This window comes from Xyrauchen texanus, chromosome 47 (assembly GCF_025860055.1).
Source record: "Xyrauchen texanus isolate HMW12.3.18 chromosome 47, RBS_HiC_50CHRs, whole genome shotgun sequence".
NCBI lineage: Eukaryota > Metazoa > Chordata > Actinopteri > Cypriniformes > Catostomidae > Xyrauchen > Xyrauchen texanus.
The window spans coordinates 8,707,894-8,725,346 of NC_068322.1; the positions used below are offsets into that span (position 1 = coordinate 8,707,894).

The 17,453-nt window shown below is 35.9% G+C and overlaps 2 protein-coding genes across 4 annotated transcripts in view; both read left to right on the forward strand.

The window, feature by feature from the left end:
• Positions 1-1,475, forward strand: part of LOC127639062 (cadherin-like and PC-esterase domain-containing protein 1) — a 68,184-nt gene extending 66,709 nt beyond the window's left edge. For all 3 annotated transcript variants that reach the window (XM_052120899.1, XM_052120898.1, XM_052120897.1), the window contains exon 21: positions 179-1,475. In XM_052120899.1, coding sequence (XP_051976859.1) covers positions 179-439 — 261 coding nt within the window. In that variant the 3' untranslated portion in view covers positions 440-1,475. The remainder of the gene's footprint in view (positions 1-178) is intronic.
• An 862-nt stretch (positions 1,476-2,337) lies between these two features.
• Positions 2,338-12,577, forward strand: LOC127639064 (protein Wnt-16-like). The gene is made up of 4 exons (XM_052120900.1): positions 2,338-2,646; positions 2,817-3,043; positions 6,278-6,564; positions 11,194-12,577. Exons 1-4 carry the CDS (start codon positions 2,555-2,557, stop codon positions 11,656-11,658), a joined length of 1,071 nt encoding a protein of 356 aa, XP_051976860.1. The 5' UTR covers positions 2,338-2,554; the 3' UTR covers positions 11,659-12,577.
• The last annotated feature ends 4,876 nt before the right edge of the window (positions 12,578-17,453 follow it).

Genomic DNA, 17,453 nt, shown 5'->3' on the forward strand with positions numbered 1-17,453 from the left:
ACCTAGAACCACATACAGATTAAAGACTTTGTATATAATCAGAATCTCTTGTTTCCCGATTTTGTGTTATCTTCAATGTAGTCTCACGTAGCCAGACATATGAGTAAAGGTACAGAGGTAAAAATCAGAGGCTCAATCCAATAAGCATTGTCAACAGCTCTGTCATGTTCTACTGCAGGTCTATAAGCTTCCATTTCCCACTGCTGATTCCCAAAGAACGCTGAAGACCTTGAGACATGATAAAGAGAGTGCACTCAGGGCCAATGAGCCACCAGGGATGCCACAGCAAGAGGAAGAACTTGGAAGAGGAAGAGCAACATTGTCTCAACCCAATGTGTCCTACCATGTAAAGGGACCAGTAAACAAGATCTACTCAGAGATCCTACTTAGCAGGATTTGTGTGAATCGCGATGTCAACAGGACTATTCGACCACATTGACTAAAAGACAGTTAGCGGCTGGTGACGCTAAACTGAATGTGTGTTTTGTTTTGCAGGTAAATGTGTATACAGTGGGAAAGAGTGTGTCTGTATGATGATCAGTTGTGAATATGTATATATATATTTTTGAAGAAAAAGCAGTTATAAATATGCATTAAAGGGCTAAAGTGTCTTGAAAGCACTCATAGTGCACACAGATTGGTCAAAATGTATTTAGCCATATGCTGGTGTAAATTGTGTGTGTGATACAGATGGAAACGGGTGGGGTTCAATAAGACCTCTTGAAGCACAAATTCTTCTGCTATGCTCATGTAATGTTCCCACAAGTCTGCTGCTGGAGCACAGGTCGAAATGTTTCCAATGTGTTTTGAAAATATTTGCAGGTGCTATGGAGTGCCTTTGATGTCACGCTGCCCCACACTGTCACTTTTATGGAAGCTTGATGACGTTTTGAAATCTAGCTTTTCACCCCCTTCATTTACATACAAGGTTTTGAGTATTATGATGTATTTTTATACCAAATGTCTAATGAACGATATTATATGTTATAGTCTTATGTTCTTCACATATATTTCTACATTTATTTTTCTACTAGTGTTTTACCAATGCCTTAATAATAATCCATGTAAAATGTTATAAATGCTGTTTACAAAAAAATAGGTTCTATGTATTAATACCATTACTGTAAATGTTGATGGTAAGCATTTTTATATTGGTTCAGGGTTTATTCTGAATAGTTCATGTTTCATTTGTCCATCATTTACATTAAACAGAAAATAGTATTGGGGGAGGGGTGGAGCTAAAATGATTTGAAATATCCCACAAAACTTCTGTTCCCACCAATAGTTAGGCTGCATTTTTGTATGGGCAAGAAAGTTTTCCACATGAAACAATGTGTTGACCTGTGAAGATTCCACAGTGTGGGGTAACACATTATTCTACATAAATGTATAAGGAGTTTATGGATGTCTAAATGTTGTCAAGCATGAAATATGTTATTAAAAGAAAACAATCAACATGCAATGTACAATTTTGAGCCCAATTAAAATATATTTTTTCATATTTGTTTCTTGAATTAATGGAATGTTTTTGTCCTTAAAGTGCACGTTGAAATTGTGTTTGAATTCAAGTGGGGAAAACGTTTTAAATGGCTTTAAATTAGATTTTTTTTCCATTTAAAAAAAAAGTTTACGACGAACAGAAATAGGCTATTTTGCTGAATAAGATACCAAATGTATTTTATTATGATTAGGCTATGTAATAATTTACCAGGCTAATTATCACTTTAGAATGAAACAGATTTTTTTCTTCTCTTATTTTGGATTTTTATTAGTTTAACTGTCTCTAAAATCGAAACTACTTTAAATATAAGTAGCCTGCTTTATAACTTCCGCTTAAGGAAGACAAGGGAAAAAATTATTTAAAAATCGCATTTCATTCTTCTGCTAATTTAAAGGCTAAAGTTGGCCTAGGATACAAAAAGATACAAAGGAAAACGTAAAAAAAAAAAAAAAAGTATATAGCCTATATATATATATTCGTATAGGCAAAAAAGGTTTACTAGTCATTTAATTTTTCAACATGGTATTTAAATATGCTTTTTTTTTGTGTCTTTAAAATTCAGACAATAGGCCTACCCTAAATCTCACAAAAGACTCTAGTGAGCGGTTATAATGATGGAATTCTTTCTTTTTGCCCATCAGTTGCACTCTGTCCTCTCTCACCAGAGTCCACACCAAGTTTGCCGCTCTGTCCAATCACTGTTTAGAACTGGCGCATCTAATGAATATTAATGAGCCGCTCAGCCAATCATAATATGGCAGCGCTCGGCAGCTTCAGTTGCACGTTCTTTTTCATAACTGTGTGTCTATATCAGCACGCTGATGAGAAGTTGACTTGTTAGTGGTTAGACGTTGTTGTGAATACCAAGTTCTCTAATTCTCTAATACGGACTTAATGGATACAAACAAAGGAGATTAATGATATTAAAAGCGTCGCTGGTGGATTTACATATACATATTATAATGTAGTGAACGGGTGAGAATCGTCTTTGTCCAAACGTCCAGCTCAGGATTTACACGGTAAAGTGCAGAAGCTCTGTTAAATGAAGTGGACATGGATCACACCGGTTCTGGACTACATGCAATTTACCATTTGTTCCTTATATGCCTCTCAGTTTGCCCTCTGTGCTCTCAGGGAAGTTGGATGTAAGTATTATAGATGCAATATTTTAGATGTTTTTTTAACAATAATTTTATTTACGATTTTTTTTTATTATTGTTTCATTTTGCTTGGGCCTGGATATGGCATTTCAATCCAGGCCGACAGGAGAAGAGAACCGCTTCTGATCTTTGTGTCACCCTGCTCCACATCACAGGTGGTTGGGCATCACATCTGTAGGAGTGCCCGAGAAGATGGGGTGCGCGCATTTGCCCCTATCGCACAAACAGAAGGAGCTGTGCACGCGCAAACCGCACCTTCTACCGAGCGTTAAAGAGGGCGCGCGCCTGGGCATCACCGAGTGCCAAACGCAGTTCAAGCACGAGCGCTGGAACTGCTCGACCCGACGGGACCCATCCGTGTTCGGCAACGAGCTCATCAGTGGTATGCATTCACTCAACAATAGGCTTGTTTGAATATATATTAACTAATCATCTTAAGTATTATGCAATTAGGCCTACATATTTGTTTTTAATTAAAGTTAGGCTACTAGAAATTACTACCTGCATTTTGAAGAAATTATTTAATAGGTATTCACATTTTAAACATACTTGAACTACCATTCATTTGCATTCTAATGTTTGTTAAAGACTTGTTAATGAGGCTAATTAATATGTGAAGAGATATATATCGCATTGCTGATTTAGGGCCATACAGCACGATTGAGACTGTGATAGCTATTGCTTAAACATAGGGCCTATAGCGGAGAGCGAGGCACAAACTAACACTTTTTGGTTTTCTTAAGTTTTTGTAAATGTAGGCCTACTTGGAGTTCGATGTATTTTTCTTTTTTCGCATTAATGTCACTCGTGTCTATTACACATATGTGGCCTTGTTTCATGAACAGTCTACAGCGTATTCTTTTTTCGCAATCTACCTCAGAAAAAAATGAAATGTTACAAGACCATATAACATCTTAAACCCCCTTTAACAACTTTATCTGATCGAATTAAAAAGTCTAGACGATAAACAAAATACATTTATTAGCTTTGTCAGATATAATTTACACTTGACAATAAATACACAACAACGCCGAACACACAGCATTGACCGAAATAATGCATGGATTGATGACAACACACACACACACACACACACGTAATAAATGTGTTACGTAATGTTATGTAAATGACACATCTTACTGCAAGGAATTGCATATCGTTTTTTGTGACCTTGCTGGTCACTTCTGCTGGACGATGTAAGATGCTAGCTAAAAGATTGGAGATTAAATTGATACCAAGTTTGCCTCATTTGAAATAAACAGTAAAAACAGGGATACAAATTTGCTTTCATGTGAATGTGTACTTTTGCTATTTTAAAATTAATATTTGGCGATATCTTCCAAAGTTTTTTTTCCCCCCGCAATTTCTTTATCTGTGTTGGTATGGCAACAAGTAAACAAATGAAGCTTGGTCTTACCAGCGTGTGGAAACAATTAAACAACGTTAGTTTGTGCCCTGCGCTCCCCAACAACAAACAAATAAAATAAAAAAAAAATAGAAAAACTGAGTAGACTACCAGTGTTGGGTAACATTACCTTTAAAGTAACTCTTTAGAATATTGTGTTACTCCTTAAAAAAAGTGACAAAAATATATATATATATATATATATATATATATATATATATATATATATATATATATATATATATATATATATATATATATATATATTTATTTATTTTTTTTAATGAAAAGTAAAGCATTATGTTACTTTTGCGTTACTTTTTTCTCACAGCCACTTTCTCTACTGCTGTGCTAAGCATTCCTTACAAATAAGCCATGCATTACATACAAGAGACATTACAGGTCATGCGCTACTGTACAACACTCATGTCAAAACAATATAGTAAACAAACAGATATTTAGAAAATAGGACTTCACATCATACTTATAATAAAGAATCAATAACATGAATATGAATGAATTGTTTTTCCATCAACATGGCAGCCAATATGAATAATGCAGAATAAACACTGTCAAAGCAGCAAAGTCCAACACTTGAACCTGCATCACACGTCATCATGTCCTGTGCCCATCGACAATGCCAGAGTCAACTTGAGATGTTTTCAAAAGTCAGGATAAAATTCAGTGGGGAATGCCAGTCTAACCTGTTCAAGGAATGTGTCTGATAATAAAATCATATTTTCTCTTAAGTCATCTCAGTGTAAGCTTGTTTTGAGATGATCCTCCTTGCGTACAAACGTCACATACTGGTTGATTGCATACAACTTTAAACGTGCAAATTGATACAGCTTGAATGGAATCATTTTTAATGCTACCAAAATGTCATAAAAACGGTTTGTTTCATGAATCAAACAACCTGTTTATTATAAAACAAAAATGTTGAATCTATTAATATATATATATATATATACACACATATATATCATATACAGAAAGCACAATATATTATATTGTGCTTTCTGTTTGCCTAAAGCAATTAAAGTAAAGGTGATATTTGATTCGGGGAACAGCTGTGACACATCTGCTTTAGGTAAACTATCGCTATTCTAAATTTACTATGGTCTACAGCTGGCTCTGTGCAACAGTGAATTTAAAGCCTACAGGATTAGATTGATTACAAAACAACGAGTCAACCTGTAATCCTAGAACTTGTGTCTTAATTTCTTAGAATCCAGCCTTCATATCAACCCAAAGTTGTCCCAGCTCAGTTCAAATCCAGGCCTGGAACAGAAATAAATTGAATCTGACAAATGTAAATCTTACTTCATAGAAAAACATCCATGGTTTACTTGTAAGAGTGTGCCGAATCAAGAGAATCTGTTGTGTATGAATTGCTGTTGTGTCTAAAAACACCCTTTAAAATCAGAATCACAAATGCAAGATATTTCTTTTCGTTTCTTTTCTACACTAATGAACAGCATTATCCAGTTGTTCAGGCTTCATGTCCTAAATGTTTAGGTCACGTCTCTTGAAAGGAAGCAAAAATGAAAAGAAAAAAACCAAGTCAAATCATTCTGTAGCATTCAGTGTACAAGGCAAAAATCTACTTTAAACATTACATATGCCTAAATCATATATTTAAACTGCATATATTAACTAATTCAATATATTTTAGTTATATTAGCATATATTAATTAAATCCCATTCAGTCAAACACTTGCCATGAAGATACTGCATGCAGATAAATCATTAAGTAATTAATTAGCTTCCAACTTACCAATTTAAAATGTACTTAAAAGCCATTGAAAACAGAGATAAATATTTTAGCGAGATCCACATTTAATTCTGGATTTGTACAGTATATAGCCTTTAATTCAATCATATGTCTTTGCATGAAATTACTCCAAACATATATTCCTTTTTCAGTTCAAAGGCTTTCCATTATATTTTATGACTCTGCCCTGTCTCATCTGTTTGTACATGAAACCAAATCGTCCCATTTTTTAAAAATAGCTATATTTCACAGTATGACTGTCAGAGATATTCCCAGACTTTTCTGCTCTCAGATACTGAAGCACCAGGACTCCTTTTCCTTAACGTTCCACTGTTACATATTTTATATTTTCGTTCTTTCAGGTGGTTTGAACATTTCTAAGCTCTTGGCCAGCATAAACATCTGGCTTATGTTCTCTTATTTTATTGTTTTATAAGGGACGAAGGAGACAGCGTTTATCTATGCAGTAATGGCTGCTGGATTGGTTCACGCAGTCACTCGTTCTTGCAGTGCGGGAAATATGACAGAGTGTTCATGTGATACCAGCCTATTGGGCAGCGGTTCGCTCACAGAGGGCTGGCACTGGGGCGGCTGCTCAGATGACATCGCTTACGGGATGTGGTTCAGTCGGCGCTTCATCGACAATTCTGTGAAGAACATATCAGCCCGTGGGGAGGATGCACTGCACACTATGAACCAGCATAACAGTGAAGCTGGGAGACAGGTGGGTGAGAAACAAATACTAAACCACAACCTCCAAAGCAGTGTAGCATAACTTTTATTGTCTTATGTAAGTCCACAGCCCCATCAGTAAGGCCCCTTCATTGACACTAAACCAGAAATGGGTACTTTTTTACTCATTTTATACTGGATGTCATTTAATATATATATATATATATATATATATATATATATATATATATATATATATATATCATTATTGCTATTAAAGTCTTTTTCCTTAAAAAGGAACTGAAAATTATTAATCAAGTTATTTGTAACATTTTACAATAAGTTTGTTTTTGTTAAGATTAGTTAACTACATTAGTTATCATGAACTAACAATTAATTAATTGTTGGTTAATTATATTTTCAACAAATACAGATACAAAATTAAAAGTTGTATATTTTAACATTAGTTAATGGATTGTGAACTAACCTGAACTAGGAATGAACAATTTAATCTTTTATAAATGAATATTAACCAAGATTAATAAATGCTGTAAAATATGTAGTAATTTGTTAGTTCATATACCTAATGCATTTACTAATGTTAGCATAAATAACCGTAGTGTAAAGTGCTTCCGTTATTTTAATCGAATGGCTTTCCTAATATTTTTAAGTCATAATTTCTTTTATGGTTTATGGGAATTTTAACAAGCAAAATTTGAATCTTTCCAAGTTCCCCCTGAAAATTGCTTGTGTATCCTGACTGAAAATCCCTGCTTTATAGTTAACGTTAATAGGAATTACTCGCAGACATTATCTTGAAAGAAATTGGAATAAAATGCGAAATAATGTGTGAAACAACCTTGAATAATTTTTGAAATGACGGTATAATTCAGGTAAGCTTCAAAATGTGCTTAAAGAGAACTTATTGACAAGTGTCACTCAAAGTTTGAATAAAAAAGGTAATATCTGTGCTTGCCTGTTTTCAGAAAAGACAGCAAAAAGTTCTTACTGTAGATACTAAATCACTGATTAGAGACAATGTGGAAAGCTTGACAGCATGGAAAATGTCTTTCCTACCCCATTTACTTAGAGATGCATTCCTGACACAATAAAATATTACAGACGAAAATCGTTGGGCCTTATTTATAACCACATCTCCCCTCTATAATTGTTGATTTCACCTAAGACAGTCAGTCCAACATCAGAGCTCTTTTTCAAAACGTAATGAGCGCAATACCTATACAGCATTTTAGCCATAAAGGATGCTCCGAAATGTAGGCAGCAACATTATGCTTCCTTATTCTGGTCAAATTCAAAAGGATAAAACATACTCTACTTAAGTACATAAAACCTCAGTAGTAAACGGAGTAAATGTCAGAAAACAGTAAACGTAACTCTTTCAGCCCCTTGAGTACTGAGGTTTGTTACCGCCACAGTTAACGCAAGAACGCCCGTTAAGCATACCCAACCAGTCCTCGCACTGGCAATGCCTTGGCCAAGTACTTGCATCTATATATGTAAACTTGCGTAAAGTCTGTTTCTGGCCAAAGGCAGCACTGCATTTATCATTCATGGAAAAGGCATTCCCTTAATGAATTGCAATAAGCAAATAAAAAAGATTGTGGATAATATTTAGTGGCACACAGATTTGCGTTCCAAATCTGTCACTTATGAGATTCCATTACAGTTAGCATGCTTTCTTAGAAGGCAGCTCACTATGCAGACGGTATATAGCAGGACGCTCACTAGGAACAGAGCTAAGGTCTCCCCAGTCAACAACTCCATGTTTTTAAAGCAAGCCCACTTACCGATAACCCAGACTAAGTGTATTTACCATTTAAAATACGACTGTTCCCACCAGCAAATGATTTTTGGACTTGTTCAAACTGACAATAGAAAACATTTCAAAACAACTAAATAAGAACAGAAATAGTAATTGGGCTGCTTTTGCTTTAGCAATTTGTCGATCAAATAAGTTGCATCTCCCCACAAGGTCTGTTCTTGATTACTCGAAGAGGCTGATGTTTTGCCTGTTGAAAATTAGAGAGAAGATTTGCACCAAATTCCTCAACCTTGACTGAAGAACACTTGAGTGTTTGGAGACCCTAAACCCCAGCACTGGTTGGAAAACACTGAGGAGTGTTTAGTGAGATTGAATTCCCCTTAAATCAGCGAACAGTGCCCCCATAATCCTTTAACCAAATGAATGCTTCTATCTTATGCAAGTTGTCAGATCACAAAATACTTTCATGATGCAGAACATGAAGAAAAATCTTCAATTTTCCCCAAAAAAGAAAGAAAACACCACAAAATGGTATAGTCCTTGGAAATGTGGTTTACAAAGAGATACGCTTCCACTCACTGTTAACTCTCCTGATTTGCATTAGTTCTGCGTTTTTGTCTGAATTCCAGGATGTCAAATCACATTGAAAATGTTAGAAGTGGGACACAAAGCATTTGGGCTTGTATCACCGATGACATGTCTGCATGCTTATTTCATTATTGTATTGTCTAGAGTTTGAATAAACATATTTTTAAGACTTAAAACACTTTTGGCAAGTTGGCACATGTGCTGCGATGTTGCATGCTATACACCATATAAAACAAATTCTTAATTATTTTATATATTTTTATTATTATGCTGTATCTTTTACGACCTAATATGAATTGAGATACTTCATGGAATAATTATACATTTAAAATGAAATATTAGAGCAAAAACTTTGAATAAAATGGTGAAAGATTTGGTGACCAGTCACAACATTTTCCCATATACTGCAAATTTAGATAAATATAAACATGACATATTGATGCTGGTAAGGAAGTGCATGTGCTGTGTCAACTACCCATACATTCATACAAATTTGAACCTACCGCTAATATCATTGGATTTTTTTTTACGTTGATAAAAAGTCCATGGACATTTTTATAAGTGTATATACAGTACACTGCCTGGCCAAAAAAAAAGTTGCATACTCTAATATTTCGTTGGACCACATTTATCTTTGATCACAGCGCACATTCATTGTGGCATTGTTTCGACAACCTTATGTAACACAAAATGTATTTCGGTCCAGAGAAAGTTTTTCCAGAGATCTTGTATTGATGATGGGAGAGTCGAACCACTCCATAAAGTCTTCTCCAGCACATGCCAGACTTTCAATAGGGTTAAGGTCAGGAATCTGTGGTGGCCAATTCATGTGTGAAAATGATTCCTCATGCTTCCTAAACCACTCTTTCACAATTTGAGCCGGATGAATCTTGGCATTGTTGTCCTGGAATATGCCTGTGGCGTCAGGAGAGAAATAATCCATTGATGGGATAACCTGGTAACATTCAGGTAGTCAGCTGACTTCATTTTATTGCCGCATGACATTGCTGAGCCTAGACCTGACCAATTGAAGCAACTCCAGATCATAAAAGTGCCTCCAGAGGCTTGTAATGTGAACACTATGACGGGTGCATCGCTTCATGCTCTTCCCTTCTTACACTGACGTGCCCATCTCTTTGTAATAGTGTAAATCTGGACTCATCAGACCACATGACCTTTTTCCATTGCCCCCATTGCCTCTCTAACAAGTGGCTTTCTTGTGGCCATACAACTGTCTAGTCCCAATCCTGTAAATTCTCATCACATTGTGCATGTGGAAATGCTCTAACTTCCACTATTAAACATAGCCGTGAATTCTACTGGCGATTCATTACTATGTGGCTTCACAAAGCATTTTAGTGATCTCTGATCACAATCATTCAAGATTTTTTCCAACCACAATACTTCTGCTAAGCTGACGGTTCACCACTGTCCTTCCAGGTTTTAATAATGCATTACACTGTTCTCAACCCAATTCCAGTTATTTCAGCAGTCTCCTTGTTTTCTTTGCTTGATGCAGGCCAATAATTTGCCACTTCTGAAACATAGTAACATCTTTTCCACGACCATGGGATACGTCTACCGACATAGTTGTTTAAGAAATGAGAAGCTACACACTGCATCAGTTAGGGTTAAAATAATTGTTGCCAGCTGAAACATATTAATCACTGCAATACTGATCCAGTCATAGGCTCTCATGGGTTATGGACCTCATCAATGAATCAGGGGTTTTACCATAACCTTGTATCTGCTTATTTAAATCCAAACAGCAAAAATTTTTGGCCAGGCAGTGTATATGTAATGTGAGTTCAGGAAATCAAATGCTCTTTGCCTGATCTCAGCTTAAATCAAACCGATGCCGTTGATAACCAATGAGACGCACCATAAGGGTCTGTCTGACACCATATGTACACAGACCCACTATTAGAAAACACACAGACAGAAGGCAAGAATATATCATGTGAGAACTTGACAGACTGCTGAACTGGCGACTGCTTATTTGAAATGACATGGGATTAAAACAAACTTCTAAAGCCACTTTTGTAGTGTCTGATCAAAGCTTTACTTGTCTGCCACAATAAAACAATATATTTATATATTGTTTTTATTATTAATTGATGTATGCAATTAATTGTGATTGATTCAAATAATTAATCGGTGTCATGTTATTAATTTGATGAACATTTTTAGCTATTGACAGCCTTAATGTGTGTACTGTGTGTGTGTGTGTGTGTGTGTGTGTGTATACATATATATAAATATATCACTTTAGTTTATGTAAAACACCTCCCTAATCCTCTTCCTCTACAGGCAGTGGCTAAGACAATGTTGACTGACTGCCGTTGTCATGGCGTGTCAGGTTCGTGTGCGGTTAAGACATGTTGGCGCACAATAGCAGTGTTCGAGCGTGTGGGGGTCTACTTGAAGGAGCGCTATGAGACCAGCGTTCAGGTTGTGGACCGGACCAAACGTAAAGTGAGACGTAAGGACAAAGAACAGCGCCACATGCCTATCACCAAAGAAGAGCTAATCTTTCTTAACAAATCGCCCAATTACTGCTTGGAGGACAAACGACTGGGTGTGATGGGGACCAGGGGCCGCAGGTGTAACAGAACTTCAGCCGGGCCGGATGGCTGTAACCTGCTGTGCTGTGGGAGGGGCTACAACACACACGTGGTACGACACGTAGAACGCTGCGAGTGCAAGTTCGTATGGTGCTGTTATGTTCGGTGTCGACGTTGTGAGACAATGAATGACATACACACTTGCAAGTAGAGCGACTACGGTTGAAGGTGAGCAAAGATAAGCTCTCACTAGACATGATAAGAGGAAAAACTTTGTGAGAGAAAGTAGAGCTGTGGAGGATCATCTTTACACTGTCAACCAAGCCCCTTAAGGCTGAGAAAAACAAGCATGTTGACAAAATATCCATGGCAACCAATTTTTTGCTATGATCCATTCAATGCATAACTCTTCCCATGGGCTTCAAATGGGAATTAAGCCATGTTGTATATATATTAATGACTATGGAATATAACTGGAACATAAAGGGAACTGAAATACTGCATTATAAGTAACTGCAAAGTGTAAATAATAATACATGTTTTGTCTGTATTGAGAGTGAAGGGAAGCATCCCTCTTCAAGACTCTAAGGCATTTAACAGATTGGCTCCTTCAGTTGAGTCTGAACTAATGTGATTGTTATGAAGCAATGTAGAATGTATGCCAAAATATTTTTGATACAATGTTTTATATTGCAGGTTCCAAATGAGAATCCCTTGAATAAATGAACATAAATAATTCCAACCCATGTTGCATTCCCAAAGATGCAGTCAAAGGAATTCCAGGTTCAATTCATGTTAAGCTCAATTGATAGAATTTGAGGTATATGTTAAATAATTACAAAATATTTGTGACTTTTCTTTCAAGATATCTGAAAAATCTGAATTACAGTTTGTGACAAAGTGGAGTGCGGGGCCGGGAGGACACATGCCCGGCCCAGAATCGGGCTAATCAGCCGAGATGGGGATAAAGACGAGCCGGAGGGGCCATTTTGAGAGATGGAGAGCCACATGCACCCGCTGTGTGTGTGTGTGTGTGTGTGTGTGTGTTTAAGTTGATTCAAGTTCATTTATGATATTAAAACTACGCTGATTGTTCAGTCAGTTCCCGCCTCCTCCTTGCCCTCCTTAATCCGTTACACAATGAGCAACTTACAATGGCAGTGAATGGGGCCAATTTGTAAATGTTAAAATACTTACTGTTTCAAAAGTGTAGCCACAAGATGTAAACAATATGCATCTTAACACGATATTAGCATGATAAAATTGCTGAGCTGTATCCAGTTTTAAAACATCGTTGCCATGACTACACATCACAAACTTCGTAATTAAACAAAAAGCAGACAATCACAGAAAATATATTTTCTGTGATTGTTGCTTTCTAGATTCACCATATAAATGTACATATTAAATTATGAACAATGGATCTTGGCTTCAATATGAGATTACACATATTTTTTGACAAATAAAACATAAATAAAAAAGGTAAATAGAGACTTCTTCAAGCTTTTAAAAGAAAGACTTTGTTCGTTTTTATTTCAACAAATCATTTTACACATTTCAAAAATAATTGCATTTCCAAAGTGTAGTTAATGGATATGGTCTGCAGTTGCATCTTTTCGATTCACATTTTAAATGTAAAATTACACATTTTGGTTTGAGATTGGTTTTTTGGGGGGTTTTTTAATGAAAAAGACTTTAATGGAGACTTTCAAATATAAGTACTTGACTGATGTTTGATGTCTTTTACCTTTTCTCTAAACTTTCTCAAGTTCTGACCCCCTACTCTCTGTCGGAAAGAGTAGTGCTTTGCTAGAAGTAACAGATTTGTGCCAAATGCCGTGGCTACATTCTCTTAAATGCTAATGCAAGTGACTCTTATGTACCCACATTCCAGGAAACAAGACAGTTGACAGTGAAGGTTTACGCCAACATATGCAGACCATATCAGAGATCCTCTGTTCAAAGACAAAAAACTCATGTGAGCTCATTCACATGCTGACAAATATGTTAAATTGTTTGGAAAACATGCTCACGTTTTCCCTCTGAAGGAAGGCTTGTTCATTCTCATGTGTTTGTATTTACCAATAAGTGGAAGTTGCATCAAGCTTGCTTTAAATGAATATTCTTTCATTGTAAAATCTCTCCATAGAAATTTAGTTCCAAGTGGACTCTTGGAAACCATATAATAAATGAGTGATTAAATTATTTTCTGAAACTAATCATTTTAAGAAGAAGTTAATTATTTTGGTTGTATAATTCCAAACTGATGGGTAAAGAATCCAGTGACTGTCTTCATGTTGTATAGTACATTACTGTATCGGCATGTGTCCCCAGAAAGTCATTTATGGCACCTATAAATAAGACATTTGACTTGATATGTCACCTTAGATATGTCTAAAAAGAACAAAAAAAAAAAATTCTAAACAAAAGAAAACAAAAATTTGGAGAATAGTACCATCCTATTACTTTTGCCAATCCTGTGCATCTTGGGCAAACCATTGGCCAATCACTGCTTTACACCAGCCAATCACAGTCAGCATCATGTTACCAGAATCAAATTCAGCAAGAAATTAGAATATAAACATAAGTTTTGCATTAATCTCAGGAACATTTTCAGTAGTGTTGAAGTGTAGCCCACCCTGGAGAAGGAAACCATGCTGACATGTGGACTCATCTTTTCCCTCAGAAGTAGCCAAACTTAGTTGGCTGCCAACATCTCTTCTGCCTCAGTGTAGTCTAACTCTTCTGTCTTCCTCACATTCTCAACACATTGGTGAATAATGGTTAAATCATAAGCAAAATTAGAGTTTTGAAGAAAAATTATGTGTCAAATTAAATCTGCTGTACTGCAATATTGCCTTTTCAGCTTTTGTTCTGCCATTGTTATTGAGCTGAGACTGCTTTTCTTAATGGTCTGGAAGTGTTGTTTGGGAATGGGAAAATCAGACTTCCTGACATTACCTCCTGTTAAAACAAAGAAACTAAAAAATTCTGCTTCAACATTTTTACGCTGCCTCTTCTTAGCACCAGTGGCTTTTGAGGAACGTTTATGTAACATGCTGTATATCATTCACATTGGAAATTATTTTTTAAATAGATATCAAAGTTACTCAGCTTTTGGAATAGCTATCATAGTTATGTTATCGGAGCAATGATCAATGTTGCTCAGTTTTCGGAAAAGCTTTCACATTGTTCGGTTTTAGGAATAGCTATCAAAGTTGTTCAGTTTTCAGAACAGCAATCATAGTTGCCAATTTTCAAAACGGATATCTTAGTTCAGTTTTTGGAATAAATTCCAAACCTATATAGCTATTGCAGTTGTTCAGCTTTCAGAGTAGCTATCCAAAATTATTCTGTTTTCGAAACAGCGATCAATGTTGCTCAGCTTTCAGAATATTTTTCAAGTTGTTCCATTTTCAATTGTTGCTCAGTTTTCGAAAAAACTATCAAAGATGTTCTGTTTTCAGAACAGCGAACAATGTTGCTCAGTTTTCAGAATCGCTATCAAAAGAGTACAGTTTTAAGAATTTTTGGAAGTTGCTCCTTTTTTGGAACAGATTTTTATCAATTTATCAGAAATTGCTATCAAATTTATTCCGTTTTCAGAGTAGCTATCAGTGTTGTTCAGTTTTCGGGAATAGCTTTCAAAATTGATCAGTAAATTGTTGAGTTAACACTAAGCTCGAAGTGGGTGGTAATGCCAAATAGACACACAAACACAAAATGTTTTTGATGTTTATTTGATCCGTGCAGGCCTGTGGACTCCAGGCTCATCACTCATCTTGATCATCGCTCATCTTTTGCCACAGTGTGTGAATAATCAGTTATGTCCATCCAAGCATAGCTTTACAACCGAAGCCAAAAGTCATGTGTATTTCATTGGACCATTCCTGAACGCTCTACGAGTGGTGCCATGCTCTGCACGCCTTCCCAGAAGTCTGAAGGGGCTCGTGGCTGTCTCTAGTTGTGTTGGTTAAGGCCTGAGGGGTTTTGGATTGGCTGTACTGTTTCCTTGCCAATAACTGTTCCTTAAACGTCAACAATTCCCACAACAACTGCTGCAGAGTCAATGTTAGGATTCTAAACATGTCCTTTTGTTCCATCTCTTCCTTAATTCACTTATGTTTTCCATATTATCTTTGTTTCTTGCTTTTGCTAATATATTTTACCTTTCTACTATCAAAAATTTATGTTTATAGATAATCATAATGGATTTGTAAGAATCAGTCTATTCATATATGCAATAGGCTCTTGTCTCACACGCTATATGAGGGGAATGTGAATTAATCTACAAGTGTTATGGTATCTGCCTCCATCTGGTGGAGTCACAGAATCTCCACATTGGAGAGGGCAAAATGGCGGAGGATGGCGGTTTCTATAGTGAAAGACTACGGCTACAGAGAAATAAGGAGGAATACCCCCGCTTGGACTGCTATTTTTCCAGAGAAAATAGGATGAATCTCTTGTAGGTAGCTGTGCAGAATGTAATCCTCACTCCCCTGGCCTCAAAAGGCACACTAGCGACTGACACTAGAGGCTGTAGCATTTAGCCTCCTTGTTTGCTCCCGCCTCCCATGCCGGAGACGCCGGTTCGAATCTCGTTCAGAGCGAGTCGAGCAGGACCGGTTACACAGATGTTAAAGTTTTTTGTCACAAGGGCTATATCTCAGTAACTATAAGTGTTGGGTAAGTAACTAAAAAATTATCTGCTTAAATTCCTAATTATTTACCTAAAATTTATATCAGATTACTTAACAGATTACATATTGGGGAAGTAATCACATTACTAATTAATTTACTTTAAAAAAAACACTTCATTTATTTCCACTCAGAATTCAAAATAGTGTCTAATTCCTCCTTGTTCATTGTTGCACGCAAGTAACTTGTTGGGGTGCAAATGCTGTAATGAGTTGTAAACTGACAATACAGTATATTATTAACAATTCATGTTTTAAATGTGTTCTACATAAATCATTTTAGAAATGTGCAACCATTTTAATTGAATGTACTTAAAAGTAGTTAAATTAATGTCAGTAACTTTAATCTTATTAAAAGTATTTATGTGGTACACTACTTTTTGTCTATAGAGGTCATTAGTATACAGTAACTAATTATGTTGTAATATCATTACACCCAAAACTGGTAACTAGTTTAAAAAAGTGAAAAGTCCAAACAAACAAATGTTAGTTTTCTCTTGCCATGGCTTTGATTGTTGGTTTAAAAAAAGTTGTTTAAAACTGCCTTAAACTTTAGGAGGATAAAATCGATAAAAGTCATATTTTACTATAGCTGAACATAGCTGTATAAGTGAACATATTTTATTGGGGCAACTTGTTTAAACATTATACATTTATTAATTACATTATCTGTTGGCCAAAACAATAGTCAAGTCATTTTTATTTGTATAGTGAATTTTACAACACATTTACATTTATGCATTTGGCAGACGCTTTTATCCAAAGCGAATTACAGTGCACTTATTACAGGGACAGTCCCCCCGGAGCAACCTGGAGTTAAGTGTCTTGCTCAAGGACACAATGGTGGTGGCTGTGGGGCTTGAACCAGTGTCCTTCTGATTACCAGATTACCAGTTATGTGCTTATTTGGTGTTGTTTGTTTTTTTGCTTAGACCACTACACCACAACACACATTGTTTCATAGCAGCTTTCTGTGATTTATTTGGTGTTGTTTGTTTTTTGCAATGTCATTTTTCATAGGTAATTTCCCAATTACGCTGCTGTGTATATTGTCACAAAAGGTTAACGTGTGTTAAATAAATTTTAAGATATTTTTTCTTGGGCAACAATGTTGGAAAAGTTGAATAGATTTTTAGAGTCCAAAAAACTAGACCTGGTCTCTCCTATATAGTCTTAAAGAAATTTTAACTTGATTAGATAATAGTTTAAAGTGCTGAATTTTGAATCAAGTCATATGGATGATCTCTGATATACTTGTAATTCACCTTCTCTTTTTAGACCTCCTCTTGGTACATCAATGATGTCATCG